The 16,966-nt window shown below is 33.4% G+C and overlaps 1 protein-coding gene across 10 annotated transcripts in view; it reads right to left on the bottom strand.

Annotated features, from left to right (window-relative positions):
* Positions 1–16,966, bottom strand: part of MIPOL1 (mirror-image polydactyly 1) — a 310,690-nt gene that overhangs the window by 235,079 nt on the left and 58,645 nt on the right. For all 10 annotated transcript variants that reach the window (XM_037164780.2, XM_053672528.1, XM_053672526.1 and 7 more), the window contains 2 exons: positions 14,844–14,979; positions 13,467–13,572 (listed from right to left, as the gene is read on the bottom strand). In XM_037164780.2, the coding sequence (XP_037020675.2) occupies positions 13,467–13,572; positions 14,844–14,979 (242 nt within the window). The remainder of the gene's footprint in view (positions 1–13,466; positions 13,573–14,843; positions 14,980–16,966) is intronic.

The following is a 16,966-nucleotide window of genomic DNA, read 5'->3' as shown; positions in this document are numbered from 1 at the left end:
CTCTCCTTGGCTGCCAGGTTATGTCATCGCACAGACCATTCTCATTATACTAACAATAGTTGGACTTTTTCCAGACAGACCTTATACATCACATTACACTGAAATATTCTGGCACATGGAAATGTTAAAACACTAACTGCTAAATCTCAAATGCTAATAAGCTTCCTATAACTTTTATAGAGTTTGATGAAATCTTTATAATGTGACATTTAATGCAAGCTATGCTCCAGTGTATATACAATAACATTTGATGGAAGGGGTAAGGCTAGCCATATTAGTTTAGTTATCTCTATGCTTACAGGTAAATGCTTTGCACCAAGGGCTTATTTCTGTATGATAAAAAAAACATTATTTTTCCTCTCTAATGCTGTATCAACTCTAAAGATGTAAATAATGTATGTATTTAATAAAGAAGATAATCCTTTGAGTATTCTAAGGTTAAATTTTTAAATGCCATAAGACACATACATAAAATCAGATTAGACATTTTATAAATGCTAAGGAGTTTTTCCAAAATTAAGGTATTACTGAATGATAATTTTAACTCCTATTAGATTTTATGTAATATTTGATTATGAAAGACATAATTCTTTCTAGAATTCGGTACTTTTAAAGGATCAATATGCAACTCTCAAACATTTTTAGTAAAGAAAACTTAATTGTAAACACTGAGCTTTTCCAAGGTGGATGACTATTACAAAGTTCACTAGAAAATCAATATAGCATTTTAGTTGGAATTTGCTCATTAAACACCCACAGCTCTACTGCAAATTATGATGGAATGAATAAAGCAAATACGCATGCTTCTTTCTTTTTATTAAATGTAAAATCTACTGTTAATTGCATCTCGTATGTCATACAAACTTTTGTCCTTAACTATTAAATAGAAGCTTTAACAAAAGTCATTAGAGATTCTCTTTCTTTGACTTGAATAAATTTCAATATTTGTTCAGTAAAGGTTCACAGCAGTTAAATTACATTAACAAATATTATTAGCTACTATGTAAGCCAACCAAGTAAAATACTTATATTGTAGGTAAAACAAATCATTGGGTGTTTACAATAATATTTGGATATCTCCATTTTTAAACACGGTTATCAAATACCCTATAATACTTAGTCAAATTAAAAAATGATTCAGAGAGGATCACCCCCTACCACCATCACCAAAGACTCAAATTTGTTTAGTAAGCTAATTGTTTTCTGATATGGGCAAGAGTAAATATGAAGAAGCTGAACCATACTAAGTATGAGTTTATTGAGTCAAGACAGAGTACATATTTTCTTAGTAGAACTCAAGTCTATTGACAAACCCATATTGTACACTTCTCAAACTACTTTTAAAATACAGTAGAAGACAGTATATTGTACAACACTCTAGTTTAAACATTGGATCATGATTCTCTAAATAACATAATTTGGAGGACAGACATTTCCTGGGGAAAAAGAATCTGTTTGTTAACATCCTCAAGGTAGCTATGTAAATAGGAAAGGCTGAACACAAAGAGAGGAAAGAAGAAATCATTAGGGCTTGAATTTGAAACACATAAAATAATCACTGGCTATAATTCATGTTCCTAAAGTCTAAGAACAAATATAACATAGATAAGAGCTTTAAAAGACAGGTCCTTACTGTATATAAAACAATTTCACATCGTCTGAATAGCTACCACTGCTACTTTATATGACGTTAAATGCATTCCTTGAAAATGTGATAGTGTTTTATGAAACCACCATATATATATTCCAGAACCACAAACATTACCTGAGGTCTCTTAATTTACTTAGAAACTGTAACTTCTCTCTCTTTGTATAAGGTGGTTAATGGGAATTTAAACACACACAGTAAGTGCACCACACCAGTAGCAAACTAACCAACCTATTTCACATAGTTGATGCTCCCATTTTTTTTTGTACTACAATCCTGAGTTCATATTTTTACTTCAGAACTTCTTTTAAAAAAGAGGTGATTATAATTTTCTAAAATTGGGTTTGAATGTTCAATATTTTATATGACCATTTGGTAAATAACATTTTCTGATTAAAAAGTAATTAGGCTCATTGTAATAGAGACAAAAATATTTTACATTGTTTCTAACATTCTGCAGATATTTAAAAAATACAGAATATGGCTCTATATTAATCAAAAATATAAAACATTTTATATTTTACATGGATTTTTATTATTTGGACATGTCATATTTGATTGAACTAAGATGCTCTTAATATAAGATCTTACACTGTTCCTAATTATCCACTATCTAAAAAACACTGTAATGAACATCTTGGTACACAAATCTTTATGTAGGTACTTAGCTAATTACTTAGGAAAATTCCTAGAAGTATGACTACTACATTAAAAGTTGGTGTTTTAGCTCCTAGTATATGCTTTAAAATTTTCTTTAGTAAAGTTGATATATATATTTGTAAGTCCTTACTTAACATAGTTGACAGGTCCTGTGGCTGTAAGCAAAATGATGATTAAGAACACCAATTTTACTAGAGGCTAACTGATATAAACAAGAGTTAAGTACTATGGCAACTCATCAATGTTATACAAAATGTTATCGAGGACCTACTGTACTTACCAATGGTACAGGAACTGCTAAAGATTAATTAGAAAATTATACAAAATGTTTAAATAGAAAAGCTATGAAACAAGAACTTTTTTGCAACACAAGTATTTAGTACATATAACTTAAAGACTATATTAGAATACTTTCTAAAAATATGCTACTTACATTCAAACATATATCTCATATGGGAGCTACAATTTTTAATGTGAAATAAGCTCTTCCCTAAAATATTACAATTACTATCAATTATTTCATGCACTTTTGAAATACAATTTTAAAAAATACTTAAATTACTTTCTGCATAGAGTATAAATTTTAATAGATGCCAATATGAAAATTCTGTGAAATATAACTGCTACCTAAACTTTTTAGAATTAATTACAGATGTAGGAAAAGACTTAAGAATCGTTTTCTGAAAAGTTCTCTATTATTTTTGTTTTAAATGTCGTAGTTATTTTTGATATGCTCTAAAGTGCTTAATATCATGCTAAATTCCATAGTATGCTATATACAATAAAATATTGCCAATTGATGGATATTGCTATGCATACTAGTTTCTCTGTTTCCTCAATGCTTATTTTGTTTTCTCCAGGAAAAAAACACACTTTTCTAGGGAGGGAGGTTATAACATTGGCCATAATCTACCCTCACATATTATTTGACCTGGCACTCACTGTAATTAATCCTGATTCATGCCCACGGATTCTGTAGCCAAAGATAGTAACATAATCAACCTCTACCTATCAATATTTCCAGCTACTGTCAATATTTCCTAGAGATGGGCCATTTCTATCAGTATTTCCTAGAGATGGGCCATTTTGTTTTTATCTGAAATGACTGGCCATATTTTTGAAATCCTTTTTCCTTCCAAAATAAAATGTGTAGCTATAGATATGTGAATATATATTTAATGCTCCATTATAATTTAATACTATTAAGGCATTTCATGTAAGTTTAAGATTAAAGGTTATCACCTTTTATTTATGCCAATCATATACACCAAAAAATGAGATTCCAGTGTGTGTTATTTCTTGGAAGCACATATTGTTATTTCCTATTTTCCTGATATATACAACTAATTTGTTCTGTTCTTCTTGATCATCAGGCCATCAACATCATCTGAGACATGGTACAGGTAATGAGTAATTTTTTTTAGAAGAGAACAATGTAAACATTTTCTATTGCATAACAATTTTTATTATTTCCATGTTAGGGTGTCTTAATGTATTTGATATAATGGTTGGTTATATAGCCATACTTTTAACATTTACCTGCTAACCTGAACAGAAAAACTTAAGCCTTACGTTTCAGGAATTCTATGTTCTGATGCTTTGGGCAACAGAATATAAACAAATTAATATTCTCTGTAATAAAAAGGCCTTGACAATGTTTTTTTCATTTATAAAATATCACTCTAAATTTAAACATAAAGATTTTATATTTAAAGGAAAAAAAACAGATTAAATGTTTGCAGAAACAATACAGTAAGCTAAGCAAATTATGTACTCACTGAATTATATGTAAAATGTAACTAAGATAGATAGATGGATAGATTTATAAACATAAGACTTAGGAACTAAGGAGTTCTTTTGGCTAAAACCCAATATTGGCCTTATTTCAGTTTAATTGGAAGAGGATCTCAAATTCATCTTCTCCATGAGATATCAGGAACCTGGATTTATCTTTGTACCAAAGGTTAATAAGAAATGTGTCTGCAAAAGTCAAACAGCATTAAATACTAAAAACTGATTATTATTCTACAGCAGTTGTTCTGTCATTCATAATCTCTCCATGCTCCAACCTTCCACAGCTAATCTTTAATGGATGACATGCAAGAAAGAAAAATAACTAACATATAAATCAGAGACTCTAATGTGAGAAAAAAGAAAAAACACTTTCAAAGAAACATAAATATTTTAAATATCACAAAAAAAACATAAAAACAATTTAAATACTCTTCTGTATAAAATTAAACATTATCTGTATACTGTCAATATAACAGAGGAATAAGAATTACATAATTTTTAAAAGTTATAACCACATCACTGACCTAAGAGTAAATTAATGAGTGCGAATCAGGCCATACAATACTCTCACCATCAGACTCAACTTATGTAAAATAAATTTTGAAGTGTTTGTGGTTTAATCATTTTATTCAGATAAGAAGAGATGCTTAGGACAAAGAGTCCATGTTTCTGCTATGCTTCTCCAAAACATCCCCTAGTACTATGAGGTACATTTTTTCCAATGCTAACAAATAGGGAATGAACTGTTCATTTTAGCTTTGTTAAGTAAAGAAGACCTACTTTTTTTGTAGGCATTAAAAACAATTTTCATATTTTCAAACTTTCTAAAAAACTTAAATCTGAAAATTACAGAAAACTAAAAACTGTAGAAAATAAACAATATTTTAAAACTACTTTTAAACAGAAATGAATTCATTCTGAAACAAAACACAAGGAACATGTATAAAGGACACGTGGAAAAAGCCAAAGGTGGGTAGAATAAAGGGTGGGAGGTGGGAACAGCTGGGGGATGAGTGGGTGGGGGGGAAACGGCGGCAACTGTACTTGTACAATAAAAAAAAGAAAAAAAGAAATAAAATTTAAAAATACAATAAAAATTTTTAAGAAATGGCCGTGGGAAGTTATTTATATTGGGTTCACGCGCCTCTCTTAAATCAAGAAGTCTGGAAAAATAAGAAGGTGACATCATCATTTTATCGTCATAATTACCACTCACCAAGTGCCTTCAATGAATGAAGCACTTTATAAACATTACCTCATTTAAACCACAGCAACCTATATATAAAGTAGGGCTTAGCCAAAGTTTAGTGAGGCTGCCGCTTACACAAGAAACATGATAAAAATAACAGAACAAAGGTCTCAATCCGACGTGTAAGCAGTTCACCACCATCTACTACAATGGTATATGAGTAAGAAGTGATTGCTCACAAAAAGAAATGTTTGAAATTACAAGTCCATCTGCTGATGTACTGTTAGTGTCTAACACAGTCCTTGTACATAATGGCCCACCAGTATTTCTAGTTTGAATTTTTTAAGTTAGCACAGTTCCTATACTTGCCTAAAAAAACAGTAATGATGATAGTGATGTCAACAAAAAAGGGGAAGGTAAAAAGGTCAATCATCTGAGATTTTAACATGATAAAGGATAAAACTCAGTTTCAAACTCTCATGACATCACAGTAGAATGATAGAATTCACATCATGTAAAAACCATCAGAGAAGCAAAGGAAATAGGATTCATACTATTAAAAGGACATAGGTACACCTAGATTAAAGCCCAAATTGCATGTATTCCCATTTCTTTTATTTCAGATTCACATGTAAGTAAAATGCCCTAGTTAATAAATACATATATACATACATGTTCATATATATATATCAACAGTAATTTCCTCATCATCTAATCCTGTTTCTGATTTTTTTCTTCCACTTTTTTCTAATAAACAGTGAAGCATGAATTTTAATTAAAAGCTAAATGAAATAAAAATTTTTTCAAGATTTCTGACATTATCAAAGGTTTAAGAATTTCATAAAGAAAAAATAATCAAATATTAATAGTAGCTACAACTCAGTGAGTACCATACCAGCTATATATTGGGAATGTAATATATCTTCTCTAGCCCTTAAAATAACCTGGTAAATTAGTTAATATTCACATTTTACATAGGAGAAAGTAAATCTGGAGAGGCTACCAAGTAACTTGCCCAAAATCAATCCCTAGTAAGTCAAAGTTGTGATTTGAACTTGGGTCCATGTGATTCCAAGGCTTTTGGTCCTTCCATTACTTCATTCTGCCTCACACAGAACTGAGCACTTTTTGTTTTATGTGGTTTTAAAGACTCTCATACCAGATTCTTATTCTTACATTATACAATCAGCTGAAAAGACAAGGTGATTAACACATATGTAAGCTACATAATACAGACAAAGACACAAAACAAATAAGGGGCAAATCTGAAACACTAAAAAAATGGCACAGGTAAAAGGGCAAGATTTGATCACAAGCATATAATTTCATAAAATTTAACTTTATTTGGTTCTTTATGTGTCAAAGTGATCACAGGAATTATTTTAAGATTAGAAAGCAAGTATCTTTTTTTTTAAAAGTACATTTTTTAAAAGTAACATTTACTTTTTCTAAAACAAAATCTAATCCACACTCACTGTAGAAAACCTGAAAAGGCAGAAAACTGTTAACTGAAAGATCAATGCTACCAAAATTTGCCTCTTGGATTATAAAATATACATGTGTGTATATATTCACATATATACTTTAAAAATTACATCATATGGCCCTGACCAGTATGGCTCAGTTGGCTGAGTGTCGACCAGCAAAATGAAAGGTCACCATTCCATTTCTGGTCAGGGTATATGCCTGGATTGCAGGGGTTTGGACCCCCATCAGGGCAACCAAATGATGTTTCTCTCACATTGATGTTTCTCTTCCTATTTTTCTCTTTCCCTTCCCCTCTCTCTACAGTAAATATATAAATCTTTTTAAAAATCATAAGCACAGTTTTTCCTACTTCCTTCCCTTAATACTTTCATATAGATTTTCTCATATCATCAAAAACTCTACAAAAATATTTTTTATTTTTTAAATACATTTTATTATGTTATTACAGTTGTCCCATTTTCCCCCCTTTACACCCCTCCACCTTGCACCCCCCATCCACATTCCCCGCCTTTAGTTCAGGTTCATGTGTCATACTTATAAGTTCTTTGGCTTCTACATTTCCCATACTATTCTTACCCTCCCACTCTATATTTTGTACCTACCATGTATTCTACTTATTCTCTGTACCTTTCCCCCTCTATCCCCACCCACTGATAGCCCTCCATGTGATATCCATTTTTGTGATTCTGTTCCTGTTCTAGTTGTTTGCTTAGTTTTTGTTTTTGTTTTTGGTGTGGTTGTTAATAGCTGTGAGTTTTTTTGTCACTTTACTGTTCATATTTTTATCTCCTTTTTCTTAGATAACTCCCTTTAAATTCATTTAATAAGGGCCGGGTGATGATCAACTCCTTGAACTTGACTTTATCTGAGAAGCACTTTATCTGCCCTTCCATTCTAAATGAAAGCTTTGCTGGATAGAGCATTTGTGGATGTAGGTCCTTGCTTTTCATGACTTGGAATACTTCTTTCCAGCCACTTCTTGTCTGTAAGGTCTCTTTTGAGAAATCATCTGACAGTCTCATGGGAACTCTTTTGTAGGTAACTGTCTCCTTATCTCTTCCTGCTTCTAGAATTCTCTCCTTAATTTTAATTGTGGGTAATGTAATTATGGTGTGCCTTGGTGTGTTCCTCCTTGGGTCCAACTTCTTTGGGACTCTCTGAGCTTCCTGGACTTCCTGGAAGTCTATTTCCTTTGCCAGATTGGGGAAGTTCTCTTTTATTATTTGTTCAAATAAGTTTTCCACTTGTTGCTCTTCCTCTTCTCCTCCTCGTATCCCTATTAATTTGGATGTTGGGACATTTAAAGATATCCTGGAGGTTCCTAAGACTCTCCTCATTTTTTTTGAATTCTTGTTTCTTTCTTCTTTCTGGTTAACTCCATTGAACTGAGTTCCAGTTTCCTTCCCATCACTATTGGTTCCCTATACATTTTCCTTTATTTCCCTTAGCATAGCCTTCCTCTTTTCATCTAAGTTGTGTCCAAATTAAACCAATTCTGTGAGCATCCTGATTACCAGTCTTTTGAACCGTGCATCTGATAGTCTGGCTATCTCTTTGTCGCTCAGTTGTACCTGTATATTTTCTGGAGCTTTGATCTGTCTATTCATTTGGGCCATTTTTTTTGTCTTGTCATGCCTGTTGCATAGTGAGGGGAGGAGCCTCAGGTGTTCACCAGGGTGGGGCAACCCAGCTACTGGGTTGTGAGGCTGTATGTGGGGGCAGGGTCAGAGAGACAACAATGGTGGTTGCTCCACTCTCTCTCACATTTCAGTCACTTCCCCTAATTCCCCCAAGCAAACTGGGCCCTTCTGGTGCTGATTCTCAGGTGGGTGGGTTTGTGTGCATTATAGGATCCTGTGGGTTTCTCCAACAAGCTGGGAGTTTCTCCTGCTGCTGCCTCAACCCCCCACAGATGTTTTCAATCAGTGTTTTGAGGGTTTATTTCCCCAAGCTGGGACTCTGGGTTGTATGGTCTGTCTGGCTCCCCAGTTTTGCCTGGTTTATCTGCGCAGGACTGTGGGACCACCTGTTCCACCAGCCACCTTATTCACCACACCCCACCACAATCTGCCACTTCACTGGGTCTGCCAGTCGCCACTTTGCCATGACCCTTCACCACCTGGCTGCCCGACTCCACCCCTCCTACTGGTCTGAACGAATATGTCTACCTCCTTCGTTGTTAAGCTTCCATAAAGTTCAAATTTTTATTGTTTCTGGTTGTTTTTTGTTTCTAAATTGTTGTTGTCCTTCTTTTGATTGTTCGAGGAGGAACAGTGTGTTTACCTATGCCTCCATCTCGGCTGGAAGTCCAAAAATTATTTTAATTTGTCTGAAAGCATAAATGACCCTTAATTTATTTAACCATTTCCTTATTATTTGATTGATTTTAATTCTCTGTCATAACTAAGACTCATGTGAAAATTCTTACAAATAAATCTTTATTATTTACATATCAAAAGGATACATGTCATTTATGTATCCTTGATCACCTAAATTTTATTAACATTTTATTTGGGAGATCTATAAACATATATTTATAGTCTACTTCCAATTAAAAAATTTTAAATATCTTCTATCAATTATGCTATTAGTTGTCCAAATTTTTCCCCCTTTGCCCCCTTCCACCTGGCACTCCGCAAAACTTCCAGCAATCCCCCCTTAGTTCACGTCCATGGGTTGTGCATGTAAGTTCTTTGGCTTCTCCACTTCCTATAGTGTTCTTAACACCCCACTGTCTATTTACATCTGCCAATTTGTACCTCTTAATCCCTGCACCCTTTCCCCCATTCTCCCCCTACCTCCTTCCCCTTCCCATTCCCATATGATAACCCTCCAAGTGATCTCCATATCTATGATTCTGTTTCTGTTCTGCCTGTCTGCTTAGTTTGTTTTTTAGATTCAGTTATTGATAGTTGTGAATTTATTGTCATTTTACTGTTCATAGTTTTGATCTTCTTCTTCTTAAGTCCCTTTCACATTTCATATAATAATGGTTTGGTGATGATGAACTCCTTTAGCTTTATATTGTCTGGGAAGCACTTTATCTGTTATTTCTAAATGATAGTTTTGCAAGATAGAGTAATCTAGGTTGTAGGTCCTTGCTTTTCATCACTTTGAATACTTCTTGCCAATCTCTTCTATACTGCAAAGTTTCTTTTGACAAATCAGCATGACAGCCTCATGGGAACTCCTTTACAGTTCACTCTCTGCTTTTTTCTTGCTGCTTTTAAGATTCTCTCTTTATCTCTAACTACAGGCATTTTAATTATGATGTGTCTTGGTGTGGTCCTCTTTGTATCCAAATTGTTTGGGATTCTCTGTGCTTTCTGGAATTGTATGTCTATTTCCTTCACCTAATTAGGTAAGTTTTATTTCATTATTTTTTCAAATAAGTTTTCATTTTCCTGCTTTTTCTCTTCTCCTCTGGCATCCCTATGATTCAGATGCTGGTATGTTTAAAGATGTGCCAGAGGCTCTTTAGACTGTCCTCATTTTTTAAAATTCTTTTTTCTTGCTGTTCTCATTGAATGTTTATTTCTTCCTTATGTTCCAAATTGTTGACTTGATTCTCAGCTTCATCCCTTCCATTGTTGGTTCCCCGTAGATTTTTCTTTATTTCCCTTAAGATAACTTTCATTTCTACCTGAGTTTTTTAAAAAAATTCTATTGAAGCACCCAGTGAGTTCCTTGAGTACCCTGATAATCAGTGTTTTGAATTCTGTATCTGATAGGTTGCTTATTGCCATTTTGTTCAGTTCCCTTTCTGGAATTTTGTTTGTTCTTTCATTTAGGCCATATTTATTTGTCTCATTCTGGCAGCCTCCCTGTGTTTGTTTCTGTGAATTAGGTAGAGTTGCTTTGACTGACTATGTTAGTAGTGTGACCTACTGTAGAAAAGTACACCTGTAAGTTGTGTGGGGTGGAGCCTTAAGTGATTGCCAGGCCAGGAGCACCTGTGTCACTGCTCCACGGCTTTGTGTTGAGGAAGGCTTGAGAAGGAATAATGCTCTGCTGGCCTCTTGAGTTTCGCCAGGAGGAAGCTGTCTCCTGGCACTCGACCCAGTGCCAGGCACCTCAGTTTCTCCTCATACGCCACTGGTGCCCTTCCTGTTGTTGGCCTGGTGCTGAATACCAGAGAGATTGAGTTTATTTCAGTTCTAAGTCTATTGTGGGCCCTTTGAGAGGAGTCTCTGAAGAATCCCACAGTTTCTTCTGCCACCCCAAGCCCCACTGATTTTTATATCCAGAAGTTTTGGGGACTTATCTTCTTGGTGATGGAACCCCTGGCTAAGTGATGTGGCCCGGGGCTGAGATCCTTTGCCCCTGAGGTATCCCTCCAGATTTTTATCCACCACACGTGGGTGTGGGACTGCCCATTCTGTGTCTCCACGCCACTCCACCTTCTGTGGCTCCCCTCGCCTCCATACCTACTACCCGCCTGGATGAATGTGGCTTCTTTAAATCCTTGGTTGTTGGACTTCCATTTAGCTCAATTTTATAATGGTTCTGGATGATATCTATAATCTAGTTGTAATTTTTACTTTAGTTGTGCAAAAAGGCAAGGTGTGTTTACCTATGCCTCCACTTGACCAGAAGTTCTCTATTTGCAATTTACAATGTGTAGTTCAGGATGTTTTTGCATGTATTTTTGTAACATGATTGTCTTTCTATTTAGGAGCTTACATAGTTGTTTTTGTTATAGTGTTTTGTTTTTTGACCTCAAAACCAAAACAGGCAGTTCTGTTTTTAGTTATCAGTTACCAGGTAGAAGATAAGCTATTTAAAACTGTATGTATGATGAAAAAATATGAAAAAGTTCATGAGTCTACCAAGCGTCAGTTAATAAATTTCTTATAGTTTCAAACTACTGAATTTCTTAAGCAATTCAGATATCCTATTTTCATATATTACAATAATTCTCTCTAATGTCACAGTATAATATTTTACATTTTTTCAATTAAATAGAACTGAAATATTAAGAATGATACATTCTGAAAAATGTATACTTTAAAGAAAAGTGGTTGGCCATCTATTTTAACTAGATTGCTTTGTTCAGGAAACTATATATACTGTTATTTCCATCAATTTAGGAGGCTACAAAAACTTACTAAATGTGGTTCTAACATTTAACGTATACTAAAAAAATTTAACCTTAATGATATATGTTTAAATAATAAGAATTATAAAGCAATCAAGTTCTTTCCATTTTATGCATGTATGATTCATATTTAGTCTAAAGAAACCCTTAAATATATACCAATATATAAATGTCTGAAGTATATGATTAGCTATGTTATAGGAAAGTTTAAAGAATAAGTAATACTGCTTAATGAGTTTTCCTCTCCAAGAGATAAATGAGCCATGCAGATATGTTAATTCATGATTTTCAGTAAGTCACAATGGCCTAAATCTTAGTAAATTACTTCTGTAAGAAACATGAAAAGTTAAATTATGATGCAAACACCTTAAATGTGCTTCTTATAATAAAAAGAGTATATATATTTGATTATAAAAAGCCAAGAAACCTTCAAATTGTTCTAAATTTATATGTGAATTATTCATTTTTATTATACTGTTAACTTTCCTTAAAATATATTAGTCTCATATTTCCCCACTTTAACAGTCATGGCAGTTTAACATTAACAGAAGAGCAACCATCTGGTATTTAACTGGAATATTTATTTATGCTCATTTTGGCTATATTTTCATAGTGATGTTAGTCCCACTTTATACAGCAATATTTTGAAGACAGGCTTTATCTGCTAGTGTCTCTGATTGGAAATAACAATTCTTTCATATATGAAACCAAAGTTAACTGGCTCATAGGATATGAGTATAACTTCAAACCAATCACAAAATATAATTATTCCTTAAAATCATTGTAGTCGATATAAAAATGTTAAAATAAGTAAGTAATCTCTAAAATACTTCTGGATGTTAATTGCTGTTATTCTACAAAACTTATTTTTCCTTAACACACCAGAAGAGTGTGAGGAAGAGAGTCACTGTAACATATATGTGTATATATATGCGAGATCATAACTATTGAGAATCATGTGATCATATCTGTAATATGTCATACTAGAAATGTACTCCTTGCAAAGACCTAAGATAGACTCCAAAATATACTAAGGCAATCATTTATAACATTAGACTGTTGATCTTTCACTTTAATCCTCTTAGAGAAAACATTATCATCATCCATATTGTCAGATAAAAATTCATTAATTGTACAAAACAGATTTTTAAATCAAATGTAGGACTCCACTGGCAATGAATGTATGACTATCATCATACAAAGACAAGTATTTCCTCTCCACAAGCTAAAACAGTAAGTGGTATTTGAACTGCTGGTTGAAAGGTAGAGGCACACTGGTAATCATTATTTTCCCTTGTTTGTTCAGGCCCTTCCAACAAAACAAACAACCTTTTTGTGATTGGATTGACATGGTGTTAACAATGCATTTAATGCCCAAATCAGTATGAATACAGGTAAAGCTCTCACTAATACCAGAGCCAGGATGTTAAAGCCACCTATTTTCTAAGCAGCCAAAAAAAAAAAAAAAAAAAGACAGAGCTTCTCCTCCTTTGGCAAATAGCTAGTATGCTAAATATTTATCAAGCCACATAATATAATAACCTTGTGCACATTTCTTACGGCCATATGTTAAAACTCATCTCCCATACCTGCTGTCTTTTCAGCAATTTGAGCTTCTGTTGCTTTCTCTTGGAGTTCCACTTTAAGCTTTAGTCTTCTATGTTCTTTATCTTCTTTAGACAGTTTTTCCTGAAGCTTAAACACATTAAAAAAAAACAGATTCTATCTGACAAATTTCTTGCACAAACACATACTTCCAGGAATTAAAAAAAAACCCCACAATATGTAACGTTTTAAGACATTTTATAAAGTAATAATTAATTGTAATGACATAGCTATTATAAAAACAGTTTGATATACACTTTATGTATAGTGTAGACAAATGAAATTAAAGAGGGAACAACATAATGATTAAAAATAACTGTGACAAAAAGCTATCTGTCCATTCCATTGTCTTAAAGCCAATGATATGGGAGGGACTATTCTAACACAATAATGGGCAGTACAGGTTTATAGCTTCTCTTAGTATTTCTAATACTTTGAAACAAAATTAATTAAGATAATAATCTCAGTATCTGAAACAAATCAACCTTTGAGAATATTATCCCATCATATTTCATTTAAATTGGTACTGGCACCTGAGTCATAATCGGCACATAATAAATAACTGCTAGATGAAGGCGCGGAAAATATCCCCAGCTCTCATACAGAATCCCTCCAAATGTTTTTTTGTTTTTTCTTTAGTTCCTCCCTCAGCTTTTGTCATTTGTGTTGTTTTCCATCACATATGAGCAACATTTCCTAATATCATGCTTCAATTTGATTAGGTCAGCAACTAGAATATTAAAATCAGACTAGTACATAGAGGTTAAAAAAAGGAAGGCATAGAAAAATGAGTATTATTTAATAATATTATGTAATGCTCAAAGTAATGTAACTAGAAATAGAGTCAGAAAAGTGAAAATATGACATAACAAATTGGATTGGACAAAATGCAACAATATAAGGTAAATTAAAATACTGCCAAGCCTTGCTACTTTAAAGTTTAATGGCACATATTATTGAGGCAAAATATAGCACAAAAATATTAATGAAAAAAGATAGTTAAGAAAGTAATATGAAACCAGTACATTAAATTTCTCTTCCTCCAAAATACTGAAATATAGTTTTACCACAGTAAAACCTGAATGAATCTTTTTTTTTTAATGTACCTACTTGAGGTACCATAGATTTAGGAAAAAGGAAGTGACATCACAGGCCAGCAGAGGCAGGTAATCAAAGAAACTGCTTTTTATAGCCAATCTCTCAACTCACTCAGGCCCTAACGGGATGATATGGCAACAATACAGACCTACTGTAAAAGGGTTAAAGTACACAAAACTGAATTGCACATGCACAACACAGCAAATTTAGAAGGTCAACAGCTAAAAGCATACTGTACAATTATCAGATTTTCTATAAGGTACCTTTTTATTGCTTGCTCTGAGAATGTCCAACTCTGTTTGAAGAAATGCTATAGTCTTCTCCTTATTTAAGTCTGAAGTAACTTGACAAGGAATCATATGTTCATAATGTAAATCATTAAATTTATGTTCCATAATGCTGTAATAAAGAAAACTATTAAGCAAGATGAATATTATTTCTACTATACGAGATTTATACATTTTACCCTTCAAATGGGGGGAGACAAATTTAATTTTAACAACAAATATATAAAGTTACTTAATTTTAAATTTCTCTTGTGCAATAAAATCTTATGGATAAAAAGAATAAATGTATCAATTTCATGGAGGTGCTGCTTTATTAACTGAGAAAGGTAAATCTGTAGAGAGCATTCAGTAACATCTGTAGAGACTGATGGTTCAGTGTACTTGAAGAATTCAGGTATTAGCGTTTTGCATATCAATTCAATTTGTACTTTTAGTCAGGACTAGACACACTTCTCACTTCTCTGAAAGTGGAAACAGTTTCAATTTGGTTGACAGTATATTTTCATTATTAAATTTTAAACACTGAAAACAGAAACCTTTTCCTGTAACATTTAAGGGTAGGCCAAACAAATTTTTTTTTTGACATTTTGCACACTATTTGAGAAGAGTATCAACTTATTAACAGGTAGTACAAGGCAAGAGAAGGGAGAAGATATGGGTTATTTTTGAAGGCATTATATTGTATTATTAAGCACAGACACATGTCAGAGTCTCTAAGAAGAAATTAAGCAGTGAGGCCTGGCACAGTCGGCACAGCTCTATTCACCATGTGTACCTTCTCTTACACGTGTACTAGATAGCTCATACTCTGGCTTCAGCCAGTCTCAACTATTTTTCCTATGTGGTTATAAAATGTTTATCAGCTTTTCATTCATCCCTACCCCATTCTCCAAAAATGTATTCCAATCTTCACATCAGTAAGAATACAACTCATAGCTAAGTAGTAGGAACATATTAATATACCGTATTTTTAAGACTATAAGACTCACCTAGGTTTTAGAGGAGGAAAAGAGGAACAAAATTTTTGAAGCAAAAAATGTGGTAAAATATTTGATGACCTGTGACCCGGGCTCTACCGCCACCCCCCCAGTCCCCCACAGCAAGTCAGGTAAGCTACATTTGGACTATAAGACACCCCCCCATTTTCCTCCCAAATTTAGGGGGAAAGTGTGTCTTATAGTCTGAAAAATATGGTACCTAGTGAATAATTTTCAAGTAATTAGAAATGGCTGTTTCTATGTAAAATTGTTAAAATATATTCTACAAAATTTTGTCTGGACTGAAACTATTAGTCACTGAAATTTTTCTAATTCAGTAGTATTTTCATAATACATGACTAAGGATCAAAGTACCTAAATGCCATAGGTAAAAGTCACAGATGTCACAAATGTAAAATATTAAAGAAAACAAGTGAAAGTGTACAAGGCCCTTCTAAAAGTACTGAAGTTCACTGCTACGAAAAGTACTGCTAACCGAAACCACACCTTTGGGTTTATTTTGTTCTGGACCTACTAGGTTTGGGCTCTGATTTAAAAAAAGATCCCATTCACATATATCCAACAGTTATTTCCAGACCCATAATGAAAGGTCACAGAAAATAACATTTAACCACAAAGAATAAAACTTCATGGCCTTTATTCAAATGCTTTGTCACTCAGCAATCTAGACCAGCGATTTCAACTGTTGTGCTGCAACAACTTTTAAAATACGCAATACCTGACTATTTAGTCAGGGGCCCTGGCATCTTTTCTCTTTGTTTGTTAAATAAATAATGACAACAGCCAATATAACAATAGCTGTCTAGTGTGGTGAATCAAAATTATACCAATTTTTTCGGTCAGACTGGCAAAAAATACATTTTTTCACGTGTCACTGAATTTTAATTCGTTTATGTGTGCCATGAAATGAAAAGATTGAAAACTACTGATCTAGACACATCATATTGATGGAATGGAAAAGAGTAAAAACCTCTGGTAGACTCCCCCAAGTCTAGTATGTTAATAATGTGCCAAACTTAGCTCACGCCAAAAACAAAGAAAAGAGAACGAACGGGAGGACAAAGGAGCCCTCCCGGTTCTTACACTCTAAAGCTAAGGCTG

This window comes from Artibeus jamaicensis, unplaced genomic scaffold, assembly GCF_021234435.1.
Source record: "Artibeus jamaicensis isolate MK-2021 breed Jamaican fruit bat unplaced genomic scaffold, CSHL_Jam_final contig_760, whole genome shotgun sequence".
Lineage (NCBI taxonomy): Eukaryota > Metazoa > Chordata > Mammalia > Chiroptera > Phyllostomidae > Artibeus > Artibeus jamaicensis.
Note: the sequence above shows the minus strand (reverse complement) of the source record. Positions and strands in the feature narration are given on the sequence as shown.